General features: G+C 43.6%; 1 protein-coding gene across 4 annotated transcripts; it reads left to right on the top strand.

The window, feature by feature from the left end:
* The first annotated feature begins 358 nt into the window (after window positions 1-358).
* camsap1b (calmodulin regulated spectrin-associated protein 1b) lies at window positions 359-26,149 on the top strand. Of its 4 annotated transcripts, none has more exons than XM_075467441.1 (19): window positions 359-794; window positions 2,204-2,370; window positions 6,628-6,890; window positions 10,475-10,636; window positions 13,052-13,132; window positions 13,409-13,441; window positions 16,497-16,638; window positions 16,899-17,038; window positions 17,160-17,256; window positions 17,390-17,513; window positions 17,894-17,979; window positions 18,059-18,146; window positions 18,577-20,815; window positions 21,089-21,225; window positions 21,319-21,530; window positions 21,933-22,035; window positions 22,142-22,254; window positions 22,812-22,930; window positions 23,881-26,149. In XM_075467441.1, exons 2-19 carry the CDS (start codon window positions 2,205-2,207, stop codon window positions 24,175-24,177), a joined length of 4,602 nt encoding a protein of 1,533 aa, XP_075323556.1. In that variant the 5' UTR covers window positions 359-794; window position 2,204; the 3' UTR covers window positions 24,178-26,149. The 4 variants fall into 4 exon arrangements, with proteins under 4 accessions (XP_075323556.1, XP_075323553.1, XP_075323557.1 ...); XM_075467438.1 differs by having other exon boundaries at window positions 17,390-17,546; XM_075467442.1 differs by lacking the exon at window positions 13,409-13,441.

Raw genomic sequence — 26,149 nt, 5'->3', positions numbered from 1 at the left:
AAGAAAATTAAGCCTAATCACATAGATAGTTTTGCACGGCTCTAAGTGCTCTGACCACATTTTACCACTAGATGTCACCCGTGGTAAATTAAGAGGAAATGGCTGGGCATTCTTGTGACTCAGTGAACATTTAATGGGAAAAGCAACAGATTTCTATTATTATCGGGACTATTTCAACAAAAGCATATAATTTCCAGCAGTTAATGGGTGAATTCTAATTATTCTATGTTTGGAGAAGTAGAACGAAGTATAAGTAGAGGGTTGAGTAACCACAACATTCACTGACGTTACCGCTGTTACTATTAACAGTTTGGAAGGCAATCACGCATGCGCAGTAGTCGCATTTAAGAGGGCTGGAATGAAATTTACATTTCTATGGGCAGAGCGCGAACACACTACTGGTCCTCGCAGCTTAGCCCGAGTCGCAAAGAAATGTGTGTATCTTCTATCTACCATGAAGCATCTAATACAGAGGTAGATTTTTGAACTGAAGAGACGGTGTCCTTCGTGCTTTTAACTGGAGACCCCTCACGCCCCCATTTTTGCCTGGCGTTTGTTTCACGTTAAAGTCTGCCGTGGAACGGTTGTCACACAGGCCGCGAATCGGGTTCTGTTGCTGGGAGGAGACCACACAGACTCGCCTCCCTGCTAGCATTATTAGCTGGCTATGATGCGTCGCTTTGGCTGGTATATTTTCCACACAGCAGGCCATTGTACCACGAGGCAGGTCCTTGGATAATTATTTACCCCAACGGCACGAAAGGGTGACTTGGAAAGACACCACACCTTTCAAGGTAATGTCTTGCCAACAAGCTAACGTCATTCATGGTTCCAGTGAATGCAGCGGAGCTGCTGTACTGTACACACAAGCAAGCTAACTGTTAGCCAGTGTTAGTTAGCCGCTCTTCATTTGCATGCATAGCCGCTTAGCTAACCCAATTTTAGGGAAATGTTCCGTGTCTGCCAACGGTTGTTCCCTTGTACATGAAGTTCAATAACACAGCATCGTTAAGGCATAGTTCATGTAGCCATTATCGAGCTCGTCCATTAAGCCAGTATTAGATCGTTTACAGTAATGGGATAGTAAAGTGTTATCGTTTAGATAATGTTACAGTTTATGAAACCATAAGACAATAAGAAAGCCTGGCTTCAGTTTTGTTTCTGGAGAAACACAAACAACAACCCGTTGGGATTGTAGTGGTTTGGCTTGTCAGGTAAATGCACTTGCTCTTCCTGTAAATCACCCTTACTGTTTGTAAAAGAAAAATAAATAAATTTAGCTCCTACTGTAAAGACAATTGTAAATTTCAGTCAGAGAGCCACGATTCCCAGAAAATTATGTCCAAAGTAACAGCAAGAAATCTGCCTTTCTAAAAAAATAAATAAAGGTTAAAGTCTGCACTTGATCTAGGCTTGGAGAAGCATTACCCAGCTAATATATGCAATGATCCATTCAGAACAAAACTGGTAATGTTGATTAAAACATGAAGAGAAAGAAACGCAGACAAGACTTTTAGCTAACTGGATACAAAATGATTTAAAATAAGTAATTTGGACTGCTAACAATTGTCCCTGTTTGTGCAGACCCTGTTAGTGGCTGAGGTTGTCTGGATAGTTCGCTTTCTCTGCTATCTGTAAGACTCATTACATTTTCCGTGGTCTATTTGCAACGGTAAATTATTTGGTTCACTGTAACTACAAATGATAGACCAATATCAAACATTATATTACATTTGTGAACCAGTATAGTACATACTGGGCTTTCTGAACTAAGTGTAATGACCAGACACTTCATCCAGAGCTGTATTAAATCACAGTGGCTTCACTCTTGGTTTATTTGAATACCAGGTGCTGTAAATACATGGTCTGCACCCTGTCATCAAGAATACGACGTCATTAATGTGATATGTCTGCACAGATGCCACTTGTCTCAAACACCACATATAAATCCAATGGACCACTATAATCAGAGTCTAGAGCAACATTTAAAACAATATTTGTTTAAGTGATTCAAACACCAGATGTTATTTTGAGGATTTATTGAGCCCTTCTAGTAGAGCATCCCGCCGCTCTTAGGCCATTTCAGCAGGGATTTACAACGGCCGATTATAGATGGCTCATATTCCCACATTATGCAGCTTTTCTTGGTTAGCAACTCATTGTGTATACTTTTAGACTTTACCTGTATGTTTTATCTTTGAAGGATGGATGTTGACTTGTGTGCTGGTGGGGACAGTACCAGGCGAAAAGTAGAATTGGCTGGTGTTTCAGAAGGCACAATGGACGTCGCACCTTTGGAGATGTATGACTCCGCCAGAGCAAAAATAGCTGCCAACCTGCGGTGGCTGTTTGCCAAAGCCTATGGCATTGGTAAGTAATTAGATTAGCATTTATCCTTCTCAAACTTAAGTTTTCTGTTTCAGATTTGCATGCAGTTTTGTGACTTATTGTTTATTCAGCGTTGCAGATTTAGGCGGTGGCATATTCCACACCTGAGTTTAACAGAACCCTCGGAAAGTTCTCGAGAATCTGCAGAATGTCTTCCTCATATTCACATAAGTATGTTATTGTTGGAGCTAGCATTCTCAACACAGTGATAGTCAGCAGATGGTGGGGTGCTTCTGCAGACAATCTTTGACCGCAAACGACCCGAAGAAGGACGTACTTGTGAGTGTGAGCACTTTAACCAGCACTATTTCCCCCCATGACACTTGGCAACTGAAACTGACCCGCCAGATTCTTTCTTTCTTTTCGGTTGGCCCGTGAGATTGAACCCAAATCAGGCTCAGCAACAGGCACTGAGGATTAGGCTATTAGGGTATTTGTCAGACTGTTCTCAAAGCATGAAAAACCCTCATCTGCACTGCCAGTCACTCACATTCCGTGTTAAGATTGCATCAGCATTTGGAAGTGAGCCTAAAGACCAGACTTTCCTGTCTTGTCTGTGGCTGTAATAGTTGGATGGAATCAATTTCAGTGATGAGGTCAGTTGTAAGAAATTCCAGATAACTATAAAAGGATCTATTTTGCCGGCTACAGAAAGGGTCAGACTTAAACTTAGTGCCATCATTGGAAGTCTAGTTACTTGTATGATAACTTGTATATTTACCAGACCTTTAACACTGAGCTTTAACTCAGTGTGTTGTGAAATTGCTGTAGGTTATTATACGTTTTTGATGTGGTTATTTGTGTATATTTGGCATGACGATAATACTATATGCAGAGTTTTTTGGGCCACATTTTTTTTCTGACAGTCTTCAGTCGCATACTAAGTTCTTAACCTCTGCTTTTATACTTTCCAACAGTGAAAAAGTGTAACAGGTGATTAATCCTCAGCGGCTCAGATTGTTGCAGGATTATTAACATCACAGAAATCCAGATTATTTTACTGAAGAGGTGCAAGTTATCTTGTACTGCAAGGTGTCTTTCTGTCATAGTGGATGAGCTTAGTCAGCTGTCTGATATATAAGCCCCTTTTCTCAGTGATTTGCGTGCCTGTTGTCATTGTAACTGTCTCTGGTCAAATAATCAGCCTGTAAATTACAGAGGATCCTTTGTATTCTGTGGCTTCTTCCATATCTGTGGTCATTACACAGATTTCTTAATGCCTTTGAAGCATTCACTCCAAACAAATGAGACCTGAGTTTTAATGGTAATCCAGGTTATGTACAGGAAGTTATTGTCTCCTTTGCATTTGCTTTTGCCCAGTATTTTGCTCTAAACCCCTGTTTGCTCCAATTAAAGCTCTTTTTCTTTCTTTTTTTTCCATCTCTTCTGGGCTCATGTCAAGGCGCACATACCTTTGCCTTGTCATGTTGCTGTCATCGTAGGACCTAGCTAATGATGCAGGCTGGAAGATGAAGAAAAGCCATCTTAGTACAGACAAAACAAAAAGATGCACTGCAGATGAATTTGGTTGGAGATGTCGTTACGTTGTAATAGAATGCACAGCCTCAAAGCTTTGTCGGTCCAGAGGGAGGCAACTCTCAGGTGCAGCTTCAATTATCTTCCTCCCAAGGGGACTCAATAAATTGGGCCCATTTTATTTTCACTCTAAGGCTCATATTGTGTTTGCTACAATGCTAATGTTGTTGGCTTCTGCACAGAAACAAATAATGATGTGTACAGAGTTGATTCCATGTAGGTCCATTATAGATGAGTTCAAGCATGTGGTGTTGTCAGGGATTCTTTTGAGTGGTTCTGGTCTTCTGGGTATTTGAGTCTGCCAGCTTGTATATGTGCTCATGCTCCCCTGTCCTGTCGCCCTTTGCATGAGCCACAGCTGCTCCCAGCTGGAGCGACAGACAGCCAGACACAACACCAGCAAGAGTGTGAACCTGTAATGGTTGCAGGCATATTGCTGGCCCTTGCTCTGCTCTGCCAGTGCTAGTCATGGTATGGTTGTATTGTATCTTGGGCTCTGTTGCCAGGTTCTCTCCTCATGCTCCAACCCCATCATAGTTTGTACATTTTTCAACCTGATTTGGATGGGGAGGGGGAGCAGCTGCCACACGACATCAGCGTCGGTAGAATGAAGTCAAACGTGAAGACGCGACTCGCCAAGACCCCTTTGTTTTCGTTCACTAATACAACTGTCCTAACGTGTTTTACACTCTCAGACACCGATTTCCAGGAATGACCCAAACTGATGGTTGGGAAGCATAGCGGATTGATGTTGTTGTACAACAACATAGCAATTTCCCACTTGTGCATGGGAACAGACAGCCCATTGCTGAGGGGGTTTAATCTATGTGTATGTGGAATACAGAACAAACAGTCAAGCTCACCCGATCATCGGCAGCTCTGAAATAAGGGCTAATTATTTTAGGATTGACATTAATATTCCAACTTATTCCTTCTCACAACAAACTCCTGTGCATTAGCAGGGCGATTAGATGCATCAAACCAAAGGCCCATAAGTGCTTTCCAGTTGCATCAGCAAATGACAAGACTGTGATAAGCAATGTAAACTGCACAGGGAGTGGCAGAGACAACAACGAATGTAACGTCGGGGGGGAGAAGGGCAACACTTTGCTTTACATGAACCAGGCAAACGAAAAACCCAACCTGTGAAAGTGAAACTTTCCTGTTTTGCTTCTCTCATATAGTTTTTATAATTTGGAGGGAAAAATATGATGAGTAATGCCATGTTATACAGTCACAGAGGTATCTGCCATTTTTTTAAAAACGCTGACGGACAGACATGCTGTTCTCCAAAAAGCTAACGTTGTGTAGTGTCGATGTGCGTTGATTGAATGCTGATTGGTTGAAAGTTGGCATGAGCTGGGAAAGGCCTACGACAACCGATTTCATAACAAAAGGAATAAAGTGGTAACAGACTTAAATGGGGGAGAAAGCACAGACAACACCTGCACTCGACAAGTTGTATTATCTTTACACTCAGTTTCACTTTAAGCAAATGTTTGTGCCTTGAGACAAGGCTTTGACTACTGTCTTCTGCACCGCAGAGCAAAGCTAGAACAGCAACACAGAGCAGTCCACAGCTCAGATTGTTTCACATATTTGTGAGACTATTACCAAGTGGCAGCAAAACGTGCGTTTGCTAGGCACCGACGGAGATCCATGTTCTGCCCCTGGGAGCAATGCCTTTCATATCAATAATGACGAAGGCCCTCAATAATCAATAATGTGCTTGTCCAAATGAACGTCAAGGGTCTCGCACAACTTACTTTCCAGTACTTGCAGCCTCATGTTACTTTGTGATGTGAGTGTTGGGCTTTCGCCTCCTTTTGCACAAACTCTGTTTTGTATGTTGTCATCCACAAAACCAGCTGGAAGAAGCTGCCCGCCTGTCCTCCAGTTCCTGGGAACACTAGACTGCTGATGAGAGGCTCCCTTTATCCCTCAAGGCAGTGCAGACACTAAGGACACATCACACTCTTTCACTGTGATACTGAAGCTCAGGCAGGGGTGCAGATTTAACAGAAACGGCTTATTTCTTTCATCCCACCATGTTGTTCAGAGCAGGGTGTCGGACAGGTTTTGTGGATGATTGCGGACCGGTTTGATGTGTGGTTTACCTCGCTGTGTAAATTTGGGTTGTGTGTTTCTCAGCTTGGCTCCTTTGCTGCATGCCCTTATATGGCTGTGGTTTTTGGTTTTGAGAATGACTTCACATCCAATGCAACAGAACCACCTCTTTAGGTCACTGTTTTCGCTTTGTTTTTGTGGCTCCAGCAGTGTTGGGTAAAGTCCACATTGTCAACTGAGAAGCCTTGTGTATTAGCAATGATCTGTGGCCCAGTTTACTCTTGGGGCAATATGCTGTGACTTATAATCACAAACACTTGTGTTTACTCAGAGTAAACTGAAGCTGGCATAGCACAAATATTGAATACAAGTAATGTCCTTTGTTGGATTTTATTTCAGCCTGTTGACACTGTAGAGGTGTTGCCTGAGGCTGACGTTGCTGTTAAAGGTGTTTGACAGGCACCACCATTTTCCTGCTTCCTCATACAGTATCTTTACGTAATCATACCAGAGCCAACCTGAAAACACATGCAGGTTAGCTCTCCTTTTAAGCTAGCTAATGATAAACTGCACATAACTCCTTAAAGAACACCTTTCAAAGCCTCATGGTTGACTTTGCCAAGCTCTCCTTCACAGACCATATCCCAGAGGACTTAAGGGACCCATTCTACACTGACCAGTACGACCAAGAACACATCAAGCCACCTGTCATTCGTCTGCTGCTGTCCTGCGAGCTGTACTGCCGCGTGTGTGCCCTCATCCTCAAGACGGAGCAGGCGGCATCTCTTCAGTCCCACCTGTCAGTCATCCAGGCTCTGTCCAGGAAGGGCATTTATGTCGTGGAGAGTGATGACACACCTGTGACAGAGGGGGACCTGGCCTGTATGCCCATCAAAATGGTAAGTGAACGTGCTTAAAGTTTGGGATGCACATGCTTGTCGATTCCTGATTTAAAAACAACGTGAAAATTCTTTTGAAAACTGAAGCGTTGAGCTGTCTGTGCTATAGGTCAGATTTTGACATTAGTACAGCATCGCTGTCTCACGGAAGAAGGAAATCAGGCCAGAAGCTACATTACCTGTAACATCACCAGCTCTTCCCACCTCTGCTGTTATCTTACTACTGTGAAATCAGTGGAAGTAGCAAGTGCTTTTATCCTTATCCAGCAGTGCCACCAGTCTCTAACTCAGGCTTTTCAGACACTTTTTAGCTTCTACTGTGTTGACTGTGTTCAACCTGTGGATTTACATGAAACCTCAGTTATTTCTTTGCAGTGTTTCACCATCATAAACTTTGCATAACAGAGTTTTACATGTAATTTGCGGCTTGACTTTGTGGAGCAGGTTCAGATGATTTGGCTACACCATCATCCTTTCAATTCAAATTCGGAGCTGGAATTTGACTGGCATGCAAACTGTGTAAAGACTCGCATTGCAGGTTAAGGCTGTGATTGGCAGTGTTGCCTCTAGTATATTTAAAACATGCCTCAAAAATTTTCAGCACAATTTCTTTTTGCATTTTTTTTTCGTGCCTGCTTAAGATGCAGGAAGAGCTGATGGAATCACTGAATCCCAAAGAAGAGATGGAAAAAAATCTTGTTTTCCTTTTCTGGATGTAAATCCCAACTCCCTCAGCTGGTTTCTGACAGTTCGGACTCGTGTTGTGCCCATTTGGTTTTCACTTATTTTGTTGTGCGTTGCCGTGAGTTTTATGTCCTGACACCTTGATATCTCTCTTGGTCAACCTGCATGTTTCTCTTTTACAACTTTCCCGTTTTGTTTGTACTTGCTTCAAATTGTAGACACAGCTGACTGGGAACACTACACTGAACTGATTACCTTCTGGACGGAGGGTTATTATCATTTTCATTGTTTTCACCCTGAACTCTCCTCTTGGAGACCCGTTCCCTGCCGGCCAACCTGCTGCAGCAGCTCCCTAAGCTCTTCAGGCGCTCTCATTAATTGCAAACTCTTTTACATATTTAGACTTGTGCAGGTATGTTTTTTTAGAAAAGCAAATTACACTGCTGTGCTGCTGTTATGCCTCATGCTGCTGACCTGTGTCGGCCAGGTCACCCTTGTGAAAGAGATCCTGATCTCAATGGGCTTTTATCTGGTTAAATAAAGGTTAAAAAAAAATACAAGGTGATTCCGATCATTTCTCATCATGATTGAGTGATTCCATAATGTTTTATCCATAATGCCTTATTGGGGGAAAAAAGGTATGTTTTACAAAGCCAGAATGTTCAGCTTTTAAATCAAATTATTTTGTGTCATATCTATGTGTCATAGGGTTTTGATTAGTTTTCACTCAATTAATAATCTATATAAACATCCTCCAGTTGTGGAGATTCCATAATCTTTGCACGGTGTTGTATGTTTCTCAGTGTCAGCAAGAGCCCTTCACACAGGACAAGATCAACGCCAACCAGCTCGCTTGCTCCCCCCCATCTTTCTTCCCTTTTGTTACCGTGGTAACCAGCAGTAGTGTAGAGCAGGCCTTGCTTCTGCAGGCTGGCTTTTAAATGATGTGCGTCTGCTTTTCCTGCTAGAGGCCTGACAAAATAATCCATGCTGGCCCGCGTGGAAGCAGCCAGACACAAAGCACAGGGAGGGGATGGAAAATCCTGAGCAGGACACCGCTTATCTCCGATGGCGTGTTGGAACCTGCCTGCCGGTTTGCTGACTCGACAAGGCGTTTCCATAGAAACCTGCATTTTCGTGCTTTGATTATGCGTCTGCCTTTGTGAATGAAGGAGATCTTATACTTGCAGACAGTCCCTCTGCATCTTGTCTGGCTTGTATTGGGGTAACAGCTAGGTCTTGTAAAACCTCTTCCTCTTGAGTCAGCTGTAGCTGTTTTCTGTGTATGCGTGTCCGCGGGGCGTCTGTGTGCACGCAGAGCTTGGGGAAACCTGCTCCCCATGGGGGCAGCTTGCTGTGCTGAAGGGCAGATTGAGAACAAAAGAAAAGATGGACAAACACATGCTGTGATAGTTACAGTTTTGTGTATTTGAGCTCCACTTACCGACACCAAAGTGTTAATGGCAGCATGTTAAATGTTTGTTTTTTTCGTTTTCTTTTGTGATGCTTTTCTTTATGCTTTAGTGCAGGAATTAAACAAGCATTTTTGTTTTGTTCTCATAAGATTTAGAATAAGAAACGCTGTACTTTCACTTGCCTACAATGCACTAATTCTAACCTACTATAGTTTTTTTTTTGTGTGTGTATGTTATGGTAATAATGATCCTTACGTTACTTGTGTTTTGTGACATGCCAACCAAACTAAGCAGTCTTTCTCTGGGTGATTTAAAAGATCCACACTTCAGAACCTGAACACTCTTAAGCCTTCCGTATCCTAGTCTCTCTTTTTTTCTGTTTCTAATATTCGTGTTTGTATGTTTGGGAGCACATTTTCTGTTGTGCTGAAAGCTCTGAATAGCTCTCATTTATTATGTTAACGATCCTAATCTCTGTGCACTTCCATCACCAATTGGATTAGGCTGGCAGCACGTTACAGAAAGCACTGATTGAAACAAAGGTGTCTTTATACATTTGCTCTGGATTAGTTCTGAGACTTTCAACATTGGTTGTGACTATGCAGAAAAAGATTAACCTTTAAACGATTACTTTTGTAAAGATTGACATGATTTTGTATTGCATGCTTGGTGTAACATCTGTTAGTATTTTGCTGGTGTTGATCCCTGGCCGGCATGAATCAATGTTTTCACTGGCAGGCATCAGGTGTCAGACCACTCGGGGCCTGCATGCCCCATGCTGGGCCTTTTGACTGCATAATGATAAAGAGAGCTGGTTTAAGATTGGACACCCACTGAGCTAAATGAGAGATTTCATCTTTGATTAAGCCATGGTGATTATTTAAAGATGGACAGTTGTTTAGGATCCACGGGATTGTGGATCAATCATCAACCATTTATCCACACGCCACAGTGGCTGTTAAGCACCCAAATCCACTCGTCACCAACTAGTGGGACTTGAGGATTACTTATACATACGTGGAGCATTTGTGTAGTCTGCATTGGTTGGGAGTGAATACTATCATTTAGAAAATGGAGAATTTCTTGTGTAATGGATCCAGAAAAGAATAGGGTTTGGAGATAAACACCTGAACCCTTGATTGAACTATTGGTAGTTGAGTCACATGGGAACACTGCAGAGGCCAGGATTTGACCAAGAATGTCCTGAAAAGAATACAAGTTTCTGTTTTTTGAGCACGTCGTTTCTGTTTTATGTGTGAGGTCATACTTGAAATACAGTTGAACTTCCTCAGTATTTTATTTCCTATTATTCCCTCTATGACTATGATTTTGTCTAATGAGCTCCTTAATACTCCTTAGTAGTGATTTTTAGGTAAATCTCCATCTGCTTCTTTGTCTCCAGCTTCTGTCATAATTGCATTGCAGACCAGGACAAAAATCCATTGACATTGTATCGTCCCCTGTTTCTCCTTTTCTGCCACCCAGAGTGCTCACATGCCCATGATTGATGCTCTGATGATGGCTTACACTGTGGAGATGATCAGCATTGAGAAAGTGGTGGCTTCTGTCAAACGCTTCTCTACCTTCAGTGCCTCTAAGGAGCTGCCCTTTGACCTGGAGGATGCTATGGTCTTCTGGATCAACAAGGTTCAGACACACACACACACACACACACACACTCACACAAACCACGGAGAAACACAGCACTGTTTTGTCTTTTAATTCTCTAAAATGCAGCGTGTGATTGTGAGCGTCGACAGCGAGCACCATAACGGTTCATTAATCTGTCACGTTGACATTTTAAGTGACAGTGCTCCTCTTGAAGTCTGTAACTGGACCATTAGAGACAGGCCAACAGATTCGAGTGCAGTCTCAAAGGGCTCAGGCTCATGTTGCACTTCCAATAACTCAAAGGCCTGTAGTAGCAAAAGCCATACAACACAGTGTGTCCATGACTCATAAGTCACGTCCAATACCATCTTTGTACAGGAGAGGATAAATGTCTTAGTAGTGGGCAGTTCAAATAATCTTCAAATATATATTAATTGTTTAGCTTTTAAAACAAGTGCTCATCACAGTTTTCCAGGTTCAATTTTCCCCGTTGAGTCAAATGTACCAACTTAACTGATTCATTAGTTTTTTTAGATTATATAATTGTCTTTCACCTCAGTAATCAGCATCACTGAAAGAGGTTAGCTTGTAATTGAGTAGCATCTGCTATATATGTAATGGACAAACATGGGAAATTGGAGATATTTGAAGGTACTTATTGATTGACTACTATGATTTTTCTAACTCTTAATCGTCCTGTCACTACACTCCACATCAGCATTGTGATGCACCTTAGAGTCAACAGACTTCCAATCCTTTAACCACCAGTAGGAGCTCTTATACGATTTAGTTTCAGTAAAGTCTGGACTTCACCATTGGGCCGTTTCTGTCTTTTTTCATAATTTTTTTTAAGGCTATCCTTAAAATCTGCTGTTTACACTGTTGACATTTTATAGATTTTTTACACAGGGGTTATATAATCGTGGTGGGTATTCTAAAGAATAAAAAGTTCACTTTAGGTGCTTTTTGTCTTTTTCCAAAACAGGTTCATGTGCATGAGGGGGAAAACTCTGTTTCAATCGGTTTTGATATAGCGGGCATGTCACCCACATGACTGGGCATATGAATGATTTGCTGTTTCTGCTTCAAAAGAATAAACGTAGCCAATTCCTGTTTGCATGAAAGAATAATCGCAACATATCTACTTGACAAGAACCCCAGAAGACCCCTTCGTTTTTGTCCCATACGTGGCAGATGCTACTAGTTTTGTGTTTTCTTTTCCCAGTTAATGGCCTTTGGGTTGATTAGAGTCACGCTGCGAAGGAAGCTATACAGCACAGTTATTTTAGTACAAGTCAGGTGATGGAGACATGTCAGCTTTTTCTATTCAGAGAGATTTTAGAGGTTTGAAGTTTAAATGGGAAACCACTTTTCATATATAGATGGCTCATCTTGTGCTGGGAGAATACTTATTTACTCTTATTACTTGCGTATGATGTTTTATACACAATAGAAAACTGACATATCGAATGTTGAAACGGAGACATTTTACTATTTCATTAAAAATGACTCATCTTGAATTTAATGGCCATATGTCTCAAAAAAAGTTGGGACTGGACCACAGTGAAACAATCCCTCTTCTTATAACAACAGTCTGTAAACATCTGGGAACTGAACTGAGGAGACCCGCTGCTGGACATTTTATGGTGCCTTTCCAGATGTGTAAGTTCTGTGTACGTCCAAACCGACAGAGGTGAAACTGCCTTTGAACTGAGCGCTGAAAACAAGCTGGATGGTTTCACTCCTGTTTAGTCTGGAGAACACAGCATCCATGATTTTGATTTGTCTGACCACTGAACAGTTTTCCCCTTTGCTTTGCTCCATTTTACATGAGATTTGGCCCAGAGAAGAAGGCAGCATTTCTAGATCATGTTCACAGCTTATTCTTTGCATGACAGAGCTTTAACCTGCATTCATGGATGGCACTGTGAACTGTGTTTCTGTGCCCATGCCCATGCAGGGATTTCCATGACAGAATCATGAGTTTTTAATGCGGTGCTGCCTGAGGACCCGCAGATCACAGACAATGCAATATTGAATTTTGGTTGCGTCATTCAGAGACGTCTCCAGATTCTCTGAATCTTTTGATGATCTTAAGTGCTGTAAATAAGGGAATTCTCTGTTCCTCTTTGCATATGAGAGACTCTGCCTCTCTGATTAATGCTATTTTTATGCCCAGTTATGTTACTGACCTCTTGCTAAATAACCTAATTATTTGCAACGCGTTCCTCCAGCTGTTTCTTTTTAGTACCACTTACTTTTCCAGCATTTTGTTCCCCCTGTCCCAACTTTTTTGAGACTTGTTGCTGTGTTTTCTATGGACTATTGTGAATAAAATATTGGTTTTATCAGATTTGTAAATCATTTAATTCTGTTTTTTCTCTAAATTGTACACCCACATCCATACTCGGGAGTATAAATATAGTGAATCTGTTCAAATTTCTTCTGCAGGTGAACCTGAAAATGAGGGAGATTACAGAAAGGGAGAACAAAGTCAAGCACCACCCCCTGGAGTCCCCAAGCCACCAAAAGGTAAAGCCACTCTGTGTGACTTCCAGTTACAAGAGTCCAAAAACTTCAATCACCCTACTGGGTCAAGCCGAAGCTTGTTTCGAGACAGCGGCGTCTCAGTTAACGTGAGAAATGTCTCTTCCTGATAGCATTTAGCATTCCGACCCTCTTGTTTCTCTGTCTACTCTGGAAGCAGATCGGACCCTTTTCTTTGTAACCTCTGACCTGTTAATCTTTCTGCTCCTGTTCCTCATCTGTCCCTCCGTCCCTCCCCTCTTACCCTTGCAAACTGGATAGTCTCCCTCCAAATGGTATTGGAAGCTAGTCCCTGTAAGTTGGATGCCAGCCCCCGTACACCCATTCTTCCCCCTGATCCCCCTTGCACGCATAGTTTTGTGTTGATGTGCGGCACCATGGCTCATTGAAGCTCATTTTGTTTTGCTTGTGGCCCGTGTATTAGCAAGGGGGGGAAAGCAGACTTTTTTTCTCTCCTTCTGATAAATATTTCACACAGGTTTAAGGTTATTTCAACCTTTGTGAAGTGTTCTAAAGATATTTCTTTAGCTATGCTTTATGTGCTACCTCATTTCAAGCTCAAGTAGGCCATGTAGTATGTGGTATTTGCTTGCCCAGTGAGAATAAAGAGCAAATCCCTGCTCACGCCTCTCCTCTCCTTTTGCTTTGCAGACCCATCCCTGACCACATCTTCACTGATCTGCTTTGTCATTCTCCCTGCAGTCTCTCTCTTGTGCTCTCACACACCATTTCCTATGTGCCCACGGTCTCCACTGACAGTAAATCTGCTCTGTGTCAGCCTGATGTTGTGCCAGAGCAAGCCCAATGCATGCTGGAGTTGTACAGGTCGTCGTCGTCAGGGAAAGACGCGCTTAATGTTGAACCTGTTCTGTGGTTGAGCTTTTCCTCATTGACCTGTCGTTGGTATATTTTTGTCGACCAACCTGCAGAAAAACACTGTTTTGCAAATATTACAATATTCTTTGTTATTTAGACACCTTTTTTTTGCTGGTCTCTCCTGATTTGGACTTGGAATGACGTAAGGTATCCCGGCTGGGGCCTTTCTGTGTGGAGTTTGCATGTTCTCCCTGTGTATGCGTTGGTTCTCTCTGGGTTCTCTGGCTTCCTCCCACCGTTCAAATCCGTTAATTGGTGACTCTGAATTGTCCAGAGGAGTGAGTGTGAGTGTGAGCGTGGATGGTTGTGTCTCTCGTTTGGCTCTGTGTGGTCCTGCGATGGACTGTCGCCCTGTCCAGGGTGTAGCCTACCTCTCACCCAATGACAGCTGGGATAGGCTCCAGCCCCCCTGCAACCCTTAATTGGATTAAGAGGGTATAGAAAATGGATTAATGGATGGAGGTCTTAACCATTTATGAAAAATACAGATCCTAATAACAGCTCTATAACATAGATGTCAAAGTCATATTTGGCCCCCAAGATAATACCAAATGGCTACTAGAGCTGGCCCGCTGGCAGACAGCACATGCACCACTAATACTACAAATCCCAGAATGCTCTACTGCTGCATCAATCAGGACCCACAAGCCCCCCTCTTCTGTTGACATTCATTAGCGACCTCATGCTACCAGTCGCATCGGGACACCCAAAACAAAAGGTGGAAAAACGGCTTTCTCGACACGTGGGAAGCAGAATACCTGTTCTTAAAAAAATATTTTATTAGCCTGCGAAAAAGTTTGCCATTGAAATTTAACTCGGAAGGCTTCAAATAGAGAAAGAGACATAAGATATTTCTTTTTAAATAAGAAATGAGTGCCACAGATGTGTCTTTTATTTGACATCACATTTTTTATAGTGTTCCAATTTCAATGTTTAAGCAAAGCTTAAAGTTTGTTTCAATATGAAAAGTTTCATGGTTAAATCTGAAGAGAAGGCAACACTTCCTCAGTTGTAGACATTTTTTTTTTTTCAATAAATATCAAGGCTGGCCTGCGACTTTGTCCCAAGTTTTTAATATTTGAGTTTGACCTCAATAGACCTCTTATAGAGCAGGGTAGTCCATTAACAGTCAACTGTTAATTTTACTACTTAGTGGTGGTGTTGAACTGCATTCTATTCAAATCTATTACTACGCCTGCACTATACATTGAAAAAATTATCGCAATATTAATAACAAAATTACATTTTGACTTGAAATGGGGTGTTTCATGAGGGCTGCATTCCACTTAGAAGTTCTGCTTTTGTGCCTGCTCTGTACCTAACAAGCATGCACTGGTGCAGCAGTGGAATGCACCCCTCGATAACACACCATATACTGAAGTGTTAGTGAGAGATCCCATCATTGCAATATTCAACAATGATCTCACTTTTTTTCCAAATTTTGTGGAGCTCTACCTTCAGCTGATATTAGGCTTGCCACACTAGTATTGATGATATTAAGCCTTAGATATTGTTATTGCGTTGATAATACACGCGATAAAAGGATTTAATCCTAGATGACCAAGGCAAAGCATTATTTAATGCAGATTGACTCGTGGGCAATTTTGAGAGTTTCCTACTTTTGTGTCTAAAACTCACAAAATTAATCTGATAGTTAATCTGATAGCTGATTATATATCTAGATATATGAGTCATGCAGAAACATTTCAAGTTAAATGCAGTGTTATCGGTCAGGTTTGGATTTCTCTAACTCCAAATCATTTTTAGTTTCTATAATTGGTGTACATACTTCGCTTTGTCCTCTGTTTCCTGCATTTACCTCATTACTGAAAAAGCCCGTTCTTACCAGCTCTTTAGAGTATGTACCCAAATCTATCAGTGCGTTACAGTGCTAAAACATAAACTTATCTTTCACAAGTGGGCCAATGGTTACCCCAGTTTCCATCCTAGTCAGCTGGTTCACATTGCTCGGTGTTATAACTGGGTTTGATCACTGGCCTTCTTCTTATCAAAGCTGGAGGGAGGCTGACCCTCCTCTCTGTCCCTCATGTCACTGCTCTCACACCTTCACCTCCATCTCCTCACAAGTAATCAGGTCTTCAGGGTTCTCCCTAACAAGGCCGGTTATGCCATCATTGCGTGCTTTCATTCAGCAGTAGCATGTTTGGAAAATTACGTCAAAGTGGCTGCTGATCAGTTGAAGAGGACTTTGAACTCATTCTAATAAAATAAACTCCTTCTGCTGTGAAACTCCTGGGGAGAACCCTGGCCTGACCTTCATTAATTGGCCCGAGCATTAACTGAAGGAGAAAACATCCGTGGTGAATACATAGCTTCACTGACTCAGATGTGAAGAGATTTTATGGTTGCGTACCAGTCATTGCTGTGAGCTTCATTTGTAGTTTCTCTCTTGGTGAGAGTAGCTTGCTGTGTGTGTTTAAACGAGCCCTGATCATCTCCTCCTGCTGGTTAGGTACGGTATCGTCGAGAGCACGCTTCAGGCCGCCAGCTGCCCTTCTTCCCACTGCTGGAAGACCTGATGAGGGATGTTTGTGACGGAGCTGCACTGCTCACTGTGGTCCATTACTACTGCCCTGACATCATGAAGCTGGAGGGTATGACATACGCTTTTCACACTCAAACAAAAATACCCCAGCTCACAAGTAATAACTCAATCATTAATAAGTTGACCACAATTTTTATTTTACAAGCACCAGACTTCCTTTGATAACACACGGAATCTAATATCCACATGCAATGCTATTTTTGGCGCTCGCACGTGGCTTCCAGTTCCAGTCCACTCGGTGTGACATTTTTAGCTATCGGGTCATTGAGCTGTATCCTGATCTGACCTGTTCTCTGCCTGTCTGATCAGATATTTGCCTGAAGGAAGTCCCTTCCATCGCTGATAGCTTGTACAACATCCAGCTGCTCAGAGAATTTGCCAGTGCGTACCTGAATAAGAGTTGCTATCTGACAACAGAGGACACGCTGTACTCCCCGCTCGTGCTCAAGGTACAAATGCCGACAGATGTTTGAATGCAGTCTTAACTAGTCCATCAGTGCTCTAACATTACTAAATGTAAACACATTACCACTTACTCAAGCTTTTGTGCCGTGTTTGCTCTTTGTGTAGCACAATGTGATGGTGTTCATCGCTGAACTTTTCTGGTGGTTTGAGACGGTCAAACCGGAGTTTGTCCAGCCCAGAGATCTCCAAGAGTTTAAAGATGGTAAGCGTCGAATTACATAAAACACAAAGCTCAGATTTATCGGGTCTTGCATATTAACAGTTCAGTTGCAGGCTTTCAAGTAATGTCATTAAGAGTTTAACGGTCAACATTTTGCTCCTTCTCCTTCACTCAGCTCGAGCTATAGCTCATCCCAAGAGTGCCCGTCCATCAGTGCCCATCTCCAACGCCACCAAGCGCAGCTTCCTAGCTAGTCCTGGCGTGGCCGATAATCAGAGCAGCCCTGAAGGCTGTAACAGGTACTTCCTGCACCATGAAGACTCTGACCCTCTGTAAGTCTTTTTTCTCGCTTTCACTCACATTCCCCTCCATCATGACCTCCTAAGCAGTTACAGTAGACCTACGAGGGTGGTTAGATACGCAGCAGTTCACCTGTAAACCCGTTACACGCTGATTCTTGCAGCGAGTCTTTTTGCACTTTGCTTGTCACTTGCTTGTCGGCTGAGTGTTAAAACATCTGGCTTGTGCATTGACTTTTCAAACATAAAGGGGGGCATTAGATTGGCTTAAAATGTACATTGTGTGTGCTCTAACTTGTGAACTCAGCTGAAAATGATCTGCCACATTCCTCTGATAAAAGGGATTGAATCAATTTCTGATTGTTTTTGTTTGCTCATAGTAAGGGGGGTCCAACCTTCAGCCCCTCCCACCCACTCTTGCCCTTAAGACAGAGACAACAAAAACAGCAAGGAGAGGACAGTGCAGGTAAAAATGCGTCTTCACATCTTTTGGGAGTGGAGATTCAAGTTCTCATCAAATCATTATTCTTTTTCTTTTCGCGTAGGTCTGAGAAACCGTTCGAACTCCCTAACTCAGGTGGATGGACATCAGTCCAGAGGCTCCGTTGTAGCGTGGCCTGACAAGAGGCAAAGGTACCTGAAAATATGACAAACAAGTGCTTTTAGTCTAAAACATTCTGTACTTTTCAATGGAATTGAATCAAACACAAATGTTTCAGTCGGTCTCGGCAATAGTCACGGTCATATAAAGCAGAGGTTTTCAAAGACTGCTGATCCTCCCTCAGACAAAGCTGGTGATAAGATGCCTGCCTTGTTTGATTTGTTCTCATTGACACTCACTAAGTTAGCCAAAGAAAAATATTGCTGTTTAACTTGTGTTCCCAACACACTAAACATTTGTAACTAATTCCGTAACTGAGCATCTGAAACCCACATTCCGGAGACCTGCCTCACACTCCTGCCGTATACTTTGAAAAGGTTATCATTGCAAAGATTGTTCATTTGTTTTTACCAAGATTATTGCTGAACTGTGGCAGTAATCTGTCACGTCTTCTTTATGCAGACCGCTCTCCACACTGAGCCCCTTCATGTTGCATTCAGCTCCAGACACTGATGCCGACATGGCTTCTGGTGACAGTGTGAGTCTGGCACGCTCCATCAGTAAAGACAGCTTGGCATCCAATGTCATCAACGTCACTCCCAAACACCAGACCTCTGTCCACCAACAACCGCCGCACGCCGCCGTGCGCAGAGTCAACGGCCACAACCTGCTGAGCAACGTCAACATTGAGGACGAGGAAGACAGAACTGATGGTGCCATCATCGCCAAACGGGTGGACGGGACACAAGCTCCTGCCACAGGTGGACCCAAACCAGATGGCTTTTACTTAGAACCACTAATGCCTGCTGTGCTCAAAACGGCCAAAGAGAAGTCCGTGTGTCTGAACAAGGAGGAGGAGAGTGGCGAGGTAAACCGCTCTGCAGGAAGGGGCTCTTTACGTCGAGGAGACGGATCTGCAGCAGCCGTTCGTAGGAAAGCTCCTTCCGGTCTGAATCAAACATTTACCACTCCAGATGAGGAAGAAGACCTGTCCGAGGAGGTGGTGCAGCAGCAGGCAGATTTCCGACCAGCGGTCACCAGCAGCGTGGACTCATCATCCAGAGAGCCGGCTGAAGGTTTCTACCTACATTCAGATTCTGAGGAGCCGAAGTGTGGCCAGGGCCTGGATGCTGAGCTGGAAGACCTAGATGAGGAGGAAGAGGATTTGGATGAAGCTCTTACCACTAAAGACCCAAACTATCCCCGGAAAGCATACAATGAGGAAGAGGAGGAATCAGCCAAGCTCCGAGAGGACATGAATGTGAAAGAGCACGAGGACAAAGACCTGATCGGTGGCAGCGGTCGTTCCAGCCCTTGTCTCAGCACACACTCGCAGGCCAGCAGCATGGCCAGCGGCAGCGTCCGCATGACCTCCTTCGCTGAGCGTAAAGCTCAGCAGCAGCGCTTCGGCAGCAACCACGACCTACGCTCCAGTGCCTCCAGCTCCCAAAGGACCACTCCCGATGGGTCAGAGAGCAGCGGGCCCCTGGCTTCCTCCTGGAGGCTGAAGAGAGACCAGAGCCCGTCCTCCCCGTTGGGAGGATGCACTCGTGCAGCAGATGGCAGCGGTGGTGTGAATGTACTGGCCTCTGAGATTGTTCAACTCCGCATGCAGCTGGAGGAGAAGCGGCGTGCCATCGAGCACCAGAAGAAGAAGATGGAGGCGTTGTCAGCGAGGCAGAGACAGAAGCTTGGAAAAGCCGCCTTTTTGCACATTGTAAAGAAAGGTGGAGGAAAGAGTGACACGCTGCCCAACCCGCTTAAGGCTTACATATCTAAAGATGAGCTCAATGGGGAGAAAGGACCGTCGAGTAAAGATGACATGTGTGTTGATGCCCTAAGAGGGGAGAAAGGGGTGGAGGGGACCGTCGCTCCTCCTGGTGCCTTAGAAGCAGACAAGAAAGGGAACAACGGAAGCTTTTATCTAGAAGAAGAATTGGACCTAAATGAGTGCAGCCGCTCCATTGAGCTGCTGAATGAAGCCATCGGCAGCATCCAGCAACAAATGATGCAGCTGTCGGTGCAGCAAGAGATGCTGATGAAACAGAATGTACAGACTCCACCCAGTGCAACTCCGCCTCCTCCTCACACTGCTGACAAAAATGGTGACTCAAAGACGGGGGCGAGCTTTCATTTTGTGGAGCACCTCTCGGCTACTGCTCCAACCAGAAAACCCCCCAAGCTCAGCTCAGGCCGGAGCGCTCGGTCCAAACCCTCTGAACTAAAGCTGGCTAAAGAGCAGAGCCGGCAGGCTTCCAGGACCCTCACTCCCACCCAGAGCGGGTCAGAGACATTACCCAACCCAAGGCAGTCGGCTGGGGGCAGGACCCCCAGGGCCGAGCAGCCCGACAGCCCCAGAAACCCCACAGCGGGAGAGACAATCGACAGGCCGGGTTCTGGCCACGTCCGGAGCGCCACCTTCCGGCTACACGATGAAGCGAACATGCGCCTGCCAACACGAGTAGATCTGACGTCAGTGGCTAACCCAGAAGTGTCCTTTGATGAGTGCCTGTCCAGCAGCCCCAGAGAGTCCGAGCTCAATTCTTCAGACGGTTCGGGGAAAGAGAACATACCATCAGAGGAGGTGCAGCGCAGCAAAAGCCACCTGATAGAGGTGGATCTGTCGGAGCTGAATGCCCCCGAGGGTGAGGAGGGGGCTGAGGACGGAGAGCAGAAATCAGTCATGGGCTTCTTCTTTAAGGTACTGCGTTTTGATAAAAACCCAAATCTTCCTTTTTTGTTTTTTTTGTATTTATGAGAATTTCAAAAACTGTTGTGGTTCTAACTAGTTAAACTAGAGCTGCTTTTACTTTGCAGCGTTTTTGATCAGTCTAGATAATAATTTTTTCCCCTCTATCTCTGATCAATAGACAAAATAGACAGTTGGACAGTGCTTTATATTTCCTGAAGATCAAACGTAAGTTTTACAGCATTGTTTTATGATTTTTTTATTTTTTTTTATTCCCTGTTTTAGGATGAGCAGAAAGCAGAGGATGAACTTGCTAAGAAGAGGGCAGCGTTCTTGCTGAAGCAGCAGAAGAAAGCTGAGGAGGCTCGACTCCGTAAACAGCAACTAGAAGCAGAATCTGAACTCAAAAGAGATGAAGTCAGGTGAGTGATTTTATTTATTTATTTATTTTTTTTATAGATCTTATTTAATAAAACAAAGTGCTATAAAAATGAAACGTTTGGTTTCAACACCAGGCGGAAGGCCGAGGAGGATCGTCTGCGCAAAGAAGAGGAGAAGATGCGGCGGGAGTTGATAAAGCAGGAGTATCTGCGGAGGAAGCAGCAAGAGATGTTTGAGGAACAGGGCCTCGTGAAGCCCAAAACTCCCAAACCGAAGCAGAAACACAAACACAAGTCTGTCCTCAGAGAGGAATCCAGTGATCATTTCTCCAAGTGCTCTTCCACACGTGAGACTGTTACATCCCTTCCTTTACGTTTAGCTAAAGAATCATTTCTCTACATGAGCTGTTGGGCACATTGGCTGACTGATAGTTGTTTTCTGTTATTTTTTTATTCCAACTCAAACAAGGTCTTTTTGGAGTAGCATTTTTCTAATTGAACCATTTCTAACATGGGTATAATTTAGACTCGATGCATATAAATGTCTCAACATGGTGTTTTTTTCTGAGGATTTTCTGTTGAAAGTGGGCCTAAAGCTTTGACTACTTTATAGAATTTCACTTGATATGTTTTGAGGACCTGAGTTGTCTCTTTTAACATTTTAGCAATAGTCTCCATTTCAAACTGTTAAAAGAATTATCTGTTACGTAAATGTTTCATTAAGACTGCTTTTGTATTTTATTTTGTAGCCGACAACCTGAGCAACGCCCAGTCAGGCTCCAGTCTGTCTCTGGCCTCCGCAGCTACAAATGAGGCCGACAGCGTCAACTCTGGCGGGGCAGGCTCTCAGCGGTAAATGGCTCACCGATTATGTTTGTAAGCTTTTAGGAGTGAGAATGAAATCGAGCAAAGCGATAAGACGCCATCTTTACTGTCCTTTCTGTTTCCCGGTGTGCAGCTGTGACTCCGTGGAGTCATTTCCAGGCAGTCGGAACAACAGTCGAGCTGCAGAGAGGGACTGGGACAACGGCTCCACTGCATCTTCCATCGCCTCCATGGCTGAATACACGGGTTAGTGCACGGATGCCGGTCGTTTGCTTTGATTTGTATCTGGAAGCTGTGAATTTGTTGATATAAGATCTCATCGTACCAGATGTGATATAAAGTCACAGGGTTTATTTTAATATCTTGGAAGATACCAGAGATGAAAGTAATTCCTCAAGAAGAGCTCTGTCCATTTTTCTCGTGTGGATGTCCACTGCAGCTTTTGTTGTATTATCTTCTCAGAGGTTTGTTTCTGGTTGGGTCAGCACGAGCGCCGCCACCCTCTGGGGACACCACACAGTCTAGTTCATTTGCTTCAAAACAATCATTGAAACGTGTCTCTTTCTTATTCATTTATTTGTTTGTTTGTTTATTTGGCTTTTTAAAAGATCTCCTCAGGTTATCCTCAATATAGAATGGAAATGGGGCTATCATGTGGTTAACTTTTTGTTGTTGTTTTGTTGTTGTTATAAGACCAATTAGTTGGTTTTCTGAAGTTATTCATCAGTCAGATCGGTTAGACCCGGCATAAGAATCATCGCATGTCTGTTTACTGCTTTGCTTAACTGGTTTTCTTTCTTAAGGTCCCAAACTCTTCAAAGAGCCCAGTGCCAAATCAAACAAGCCCATCATCCATAATGCAATTTCTCACTGCTGCCTGGCTGGCAAAGTCAACGAGCCCCAGAAGAACCAGATCCTAGAGGTGAGGCCTTGATCTGACTGTTTTACTGATTGTTTTACCTGTTCTTCTAAAAGCTCTTCATTCGAAAACTGGATTTTTCTTGATTTCTTTCTTGAAACTGGGATGTTTAACCCAACAACACCCGAGGTGCTCTTTAACCCCGTCCAGTGGACCACCAGCAGTGTTTTTTACACAGTTTTGCTTCATACACAAGTGACGTAACTTTGGAAAGTTTTACAATATTGTGACCACAGAAGCTGCAATCAGCGCTAGAAACGGACAAAAAAGCTAAAATCCCAAAATGCAGGCAGCTCACCCAAAATGTTTCCCGATTATCCACTGATCCACAATTTACCTTTTTTTTCCTTCTTTTTCTTCTTTTAACAACTGTCCTGACAGTCCAGTTGAGTAAAACTTGATTGTAAACTGTTGATAAGCTTTAGTTTGATCCTGTAGGAGCTCACATGTCCAGTCCACAGGGTTTCATAGCATCGGGCGTCTGAACATGTCTTTAGTTACCGTTATCACGTGTGGACTCTGGTTAAGAGGTTTGTTTCTGGTAAAGACACGAGGCAGCTGACAGAGTGTGTCTAACTAATGGGTCACAAACTTGTACTATTGTTTATCAGCCTTTGAAGCATATAAAACATGACATGAAACGCTCTGGGAATATAGATATTCATCTATTGTGACTGCAAAAACTGAACCTCAGTTTCGTGCTTATTGATGAAATGTCTCGAAACGACAAATGGTGTCACATCAAGCGTGAGATGGGGGCGAGTCCAAGCGTTGCACCTAATCAAAGGAAGTTGAAAAGAGGAGACGGCAGAAAAAAAAGCAGAAAGTTTGTGCCGATTTTCACTCAAATGAAACATTTTCTTTTTATCTTTAACATCTAAATCTTGATTATGAGTGGGGACCTGGTCTTTTGAAGCAGCTGATTGTTATATATTTTCCCTTCTCCCCACCAGGAGTTGGACAAGTGTGAGTCCAACCACCTGATGATCCTGTTTCGTGACGGTGGCTGCCAGTTCCGGGCGCTCTACTCGTACTTCCCCGACACCGAAGAGATCCAGAAGCTGACGGGCACCGGACCCAAGAGCATCAGCAAGAAGATGATCGACAAGCTGTACAAGTACAGCTCGGACCGAAAGCAGTTTACCGTCATCCCTGCCAAGACTGTGTCGGTCAGCGTGGACGCCCTGACCATCCACAACCACCTGTGGCAGGCCAAGAGAGGCGCTGTGCCAAAGAAAAGCGGGAAATAGCAGGCTGGTTGTAGACCCACTATCATCCAAGTCATCTTCTCTCCATCTTGCTTGTTTCCTGAACGGACTGCGCCGAAGCTCACCGCCAAGTTTGTCTGGAAATCTACTCGGGAGAGTCCTCATCAGGGGACATGTGGGCATCTGTAGGTGGACCAAGGCAGAATCAAGGGAAAAGATGTGTGTGTGTACGTGTGTGTGAGCGTGTGTGTGCGTCAGAGGTGATCTGAGGAGGGATCGGTGCTTGCAACAAAAAGAGGAATGCCGGCTGAATTTGCTTCTCCTCCCTGTGATGTCAGTGCGATCGGTTCAGGTTCATTTAAGGCGCGGCTCCTTTTTCCAAGCAACCACGAGGCAAGCATGTGGCATTTCTTTGTCTTCTCATATTTAATGAATGTTCATTTTTACATGAAATATTTATTAGTTCAGCACTGTCGATGTTGAGAGCTCAGCTGCAACACTAAAATCCTTCCTTTTTCTCCGGGAACGCCTCCTCTTTGGATAAATGTTGACACGAGGATGGGGTGGGTTTCTGTCTCCGTTTTCAGACAATCTTTAAGCGGGGGACTTTTCTACGACCCTTTAGGACTGTCGGGCGGCTCCGCTGCTCCAACAGACTCTTCCCGCGGAGACTGTCAAATCAGGCTGGCATTGCCCATTTCTGCCTCACCGGGGATCTCCGAAAACCTGCTGCTCTGAACCGTCTTCTTCTTCTTCTTCTTCTTCTTTTTGTCACGAGGGAACCTCCTCCGGGACTCCCTCAGACATCCGTTGGCCTTTTCACGCATCGTGTTACTATCGTCTATTTATTCTGCCGCTTTTTAAACTAGACGCTGATCGTGTAGCACTGGATATGTGTATTGCAAAAAAAAAAAAAAAAAAGATAACAGTGGTCATTTTTAAAAACCTTTTTGTTTGTTAAAACATCCTTTTTTTTCAAGGGTGTCGAAAGATGGGGAATGATGGGCCTTGGTACAAAAATGATGCTTTGTTTTTTTTGTTTTTTTTTAGAGTTAAAGCAGATGTTATGTGTTTTCATCATAACGGGAATTCTCTGATGTTTAGAGCTTAGTTGTGTTTTCTTTCTTTCTGTCCACTGGGCACTCTTGAACTGTCCTGTACAAAAGGTGCACTCATGAACACTTGTCGACGGCTTCTTTCATGCAATGTAACCCCCCCACACACACTTCCCCCGCGTGTTTTCGTCAGCCCGTCCCGTCTTCATTCACACCAGCGGCGCGCACACTCTTGTTGTGGAGGGTGCTTCCCGCGCCGCCCTGTTACCTGCTGGAATGACAGTATTTGATATATTCACAAAAAGGGTTTCTGTGTGCGGGCGGGTTGGTGGGGGACTGTGGTTCAGTCGTGTATCAACATTAAAGAACATTCCTCCAAAGTGTTGACGAACACTGCCACATGGTCTCTCTTCTCTTCTCTCCGTCTCTCTCGTAAAGAATCAAAGTGCTTTTTTTCTTCCTAGAAACCGTTTGTTGGCCTCGAGAACAACCAGAAGTGTTGCACGAGCACTTTACTTTCTGTTTGTTTGAAGATTTTACCTTTTTAAATGGGCATCAAAGCTGGGAACTAATTTGAAACGATGCTGCGCTCCACGAAATGTAAAAAAACCGAAACCAAACACTAAGATTTAATACTGACAATTTGACGTTGCAGGGCCTCCACTGAAACGATACTACTGCTGTCTCCAAAAACAACTCAATACTTGATTTGTCATTTGCTGCATTTTATAAAAGATTTTTTTTTTTTTTGGGTGGGGGTGGTAGATCTTTAACTGTACGAGTGTATTTTTATGTTAACTATAAGATTGTATCGGCATTCGGTCACTACTTTTGTTACACTAGTGTACTTTTCATCCGTGTTGGTTTTATCTTTGATCCCATGCCATCTATTTATTTTAAAATGGAAGCACTGAAACGGATAAAATTTTCAGGTGAATAAAAGTCACATTTTTCATTTC

Source organism: Odontesthes bonariensis, chromosome 6, assembly GCF_027942865.1.
Source record: "Odontesthes bonariensis isolate fOdoBon6 chromosome 6, fOdoBon6.hap1, whole genome shotgun sequence".
In the NCBI taxonomy this organism is placed as follows: Eukaryota; Metazoa; Chordata; class Actinopteri; order Atheriniformes; family Atherinopsidae; genus Odontesthes; species Odontesthes bonariensis.
Note: the sequence above shows the minus strand (reverse complement) of the source record. Positions and strands in the feature narration are given on the sequence as shown.

What these genes read in the sequence shown, in the direction of transcription:
- camsap1b (XM_075467438.1), top strand. Translation starts at nt 2,205, where the DNA reads ATGGATGTTGACTTGTGTGCTGGTGGGGACAGTACCAGGCGAAAAGTA. An exon ending in CCTGTATGCCCATCAAAATG is followed by an intron (nt 6,891 to 10,474) that starts GTAAGTGAACGT and finishes TCTGCCACCCAG; the next exon opens with AGTGCTCACATGCCCATGAT. An exon ending in CTCAAAAGAGATGAAGTCAG is followed by an intron (nt 21,226 to 21,318) that starts GTGAGTGATTTT and finishes TTTCAACACCAG; the next exon opens with GCGGAAGGCCGAGGAGGATC.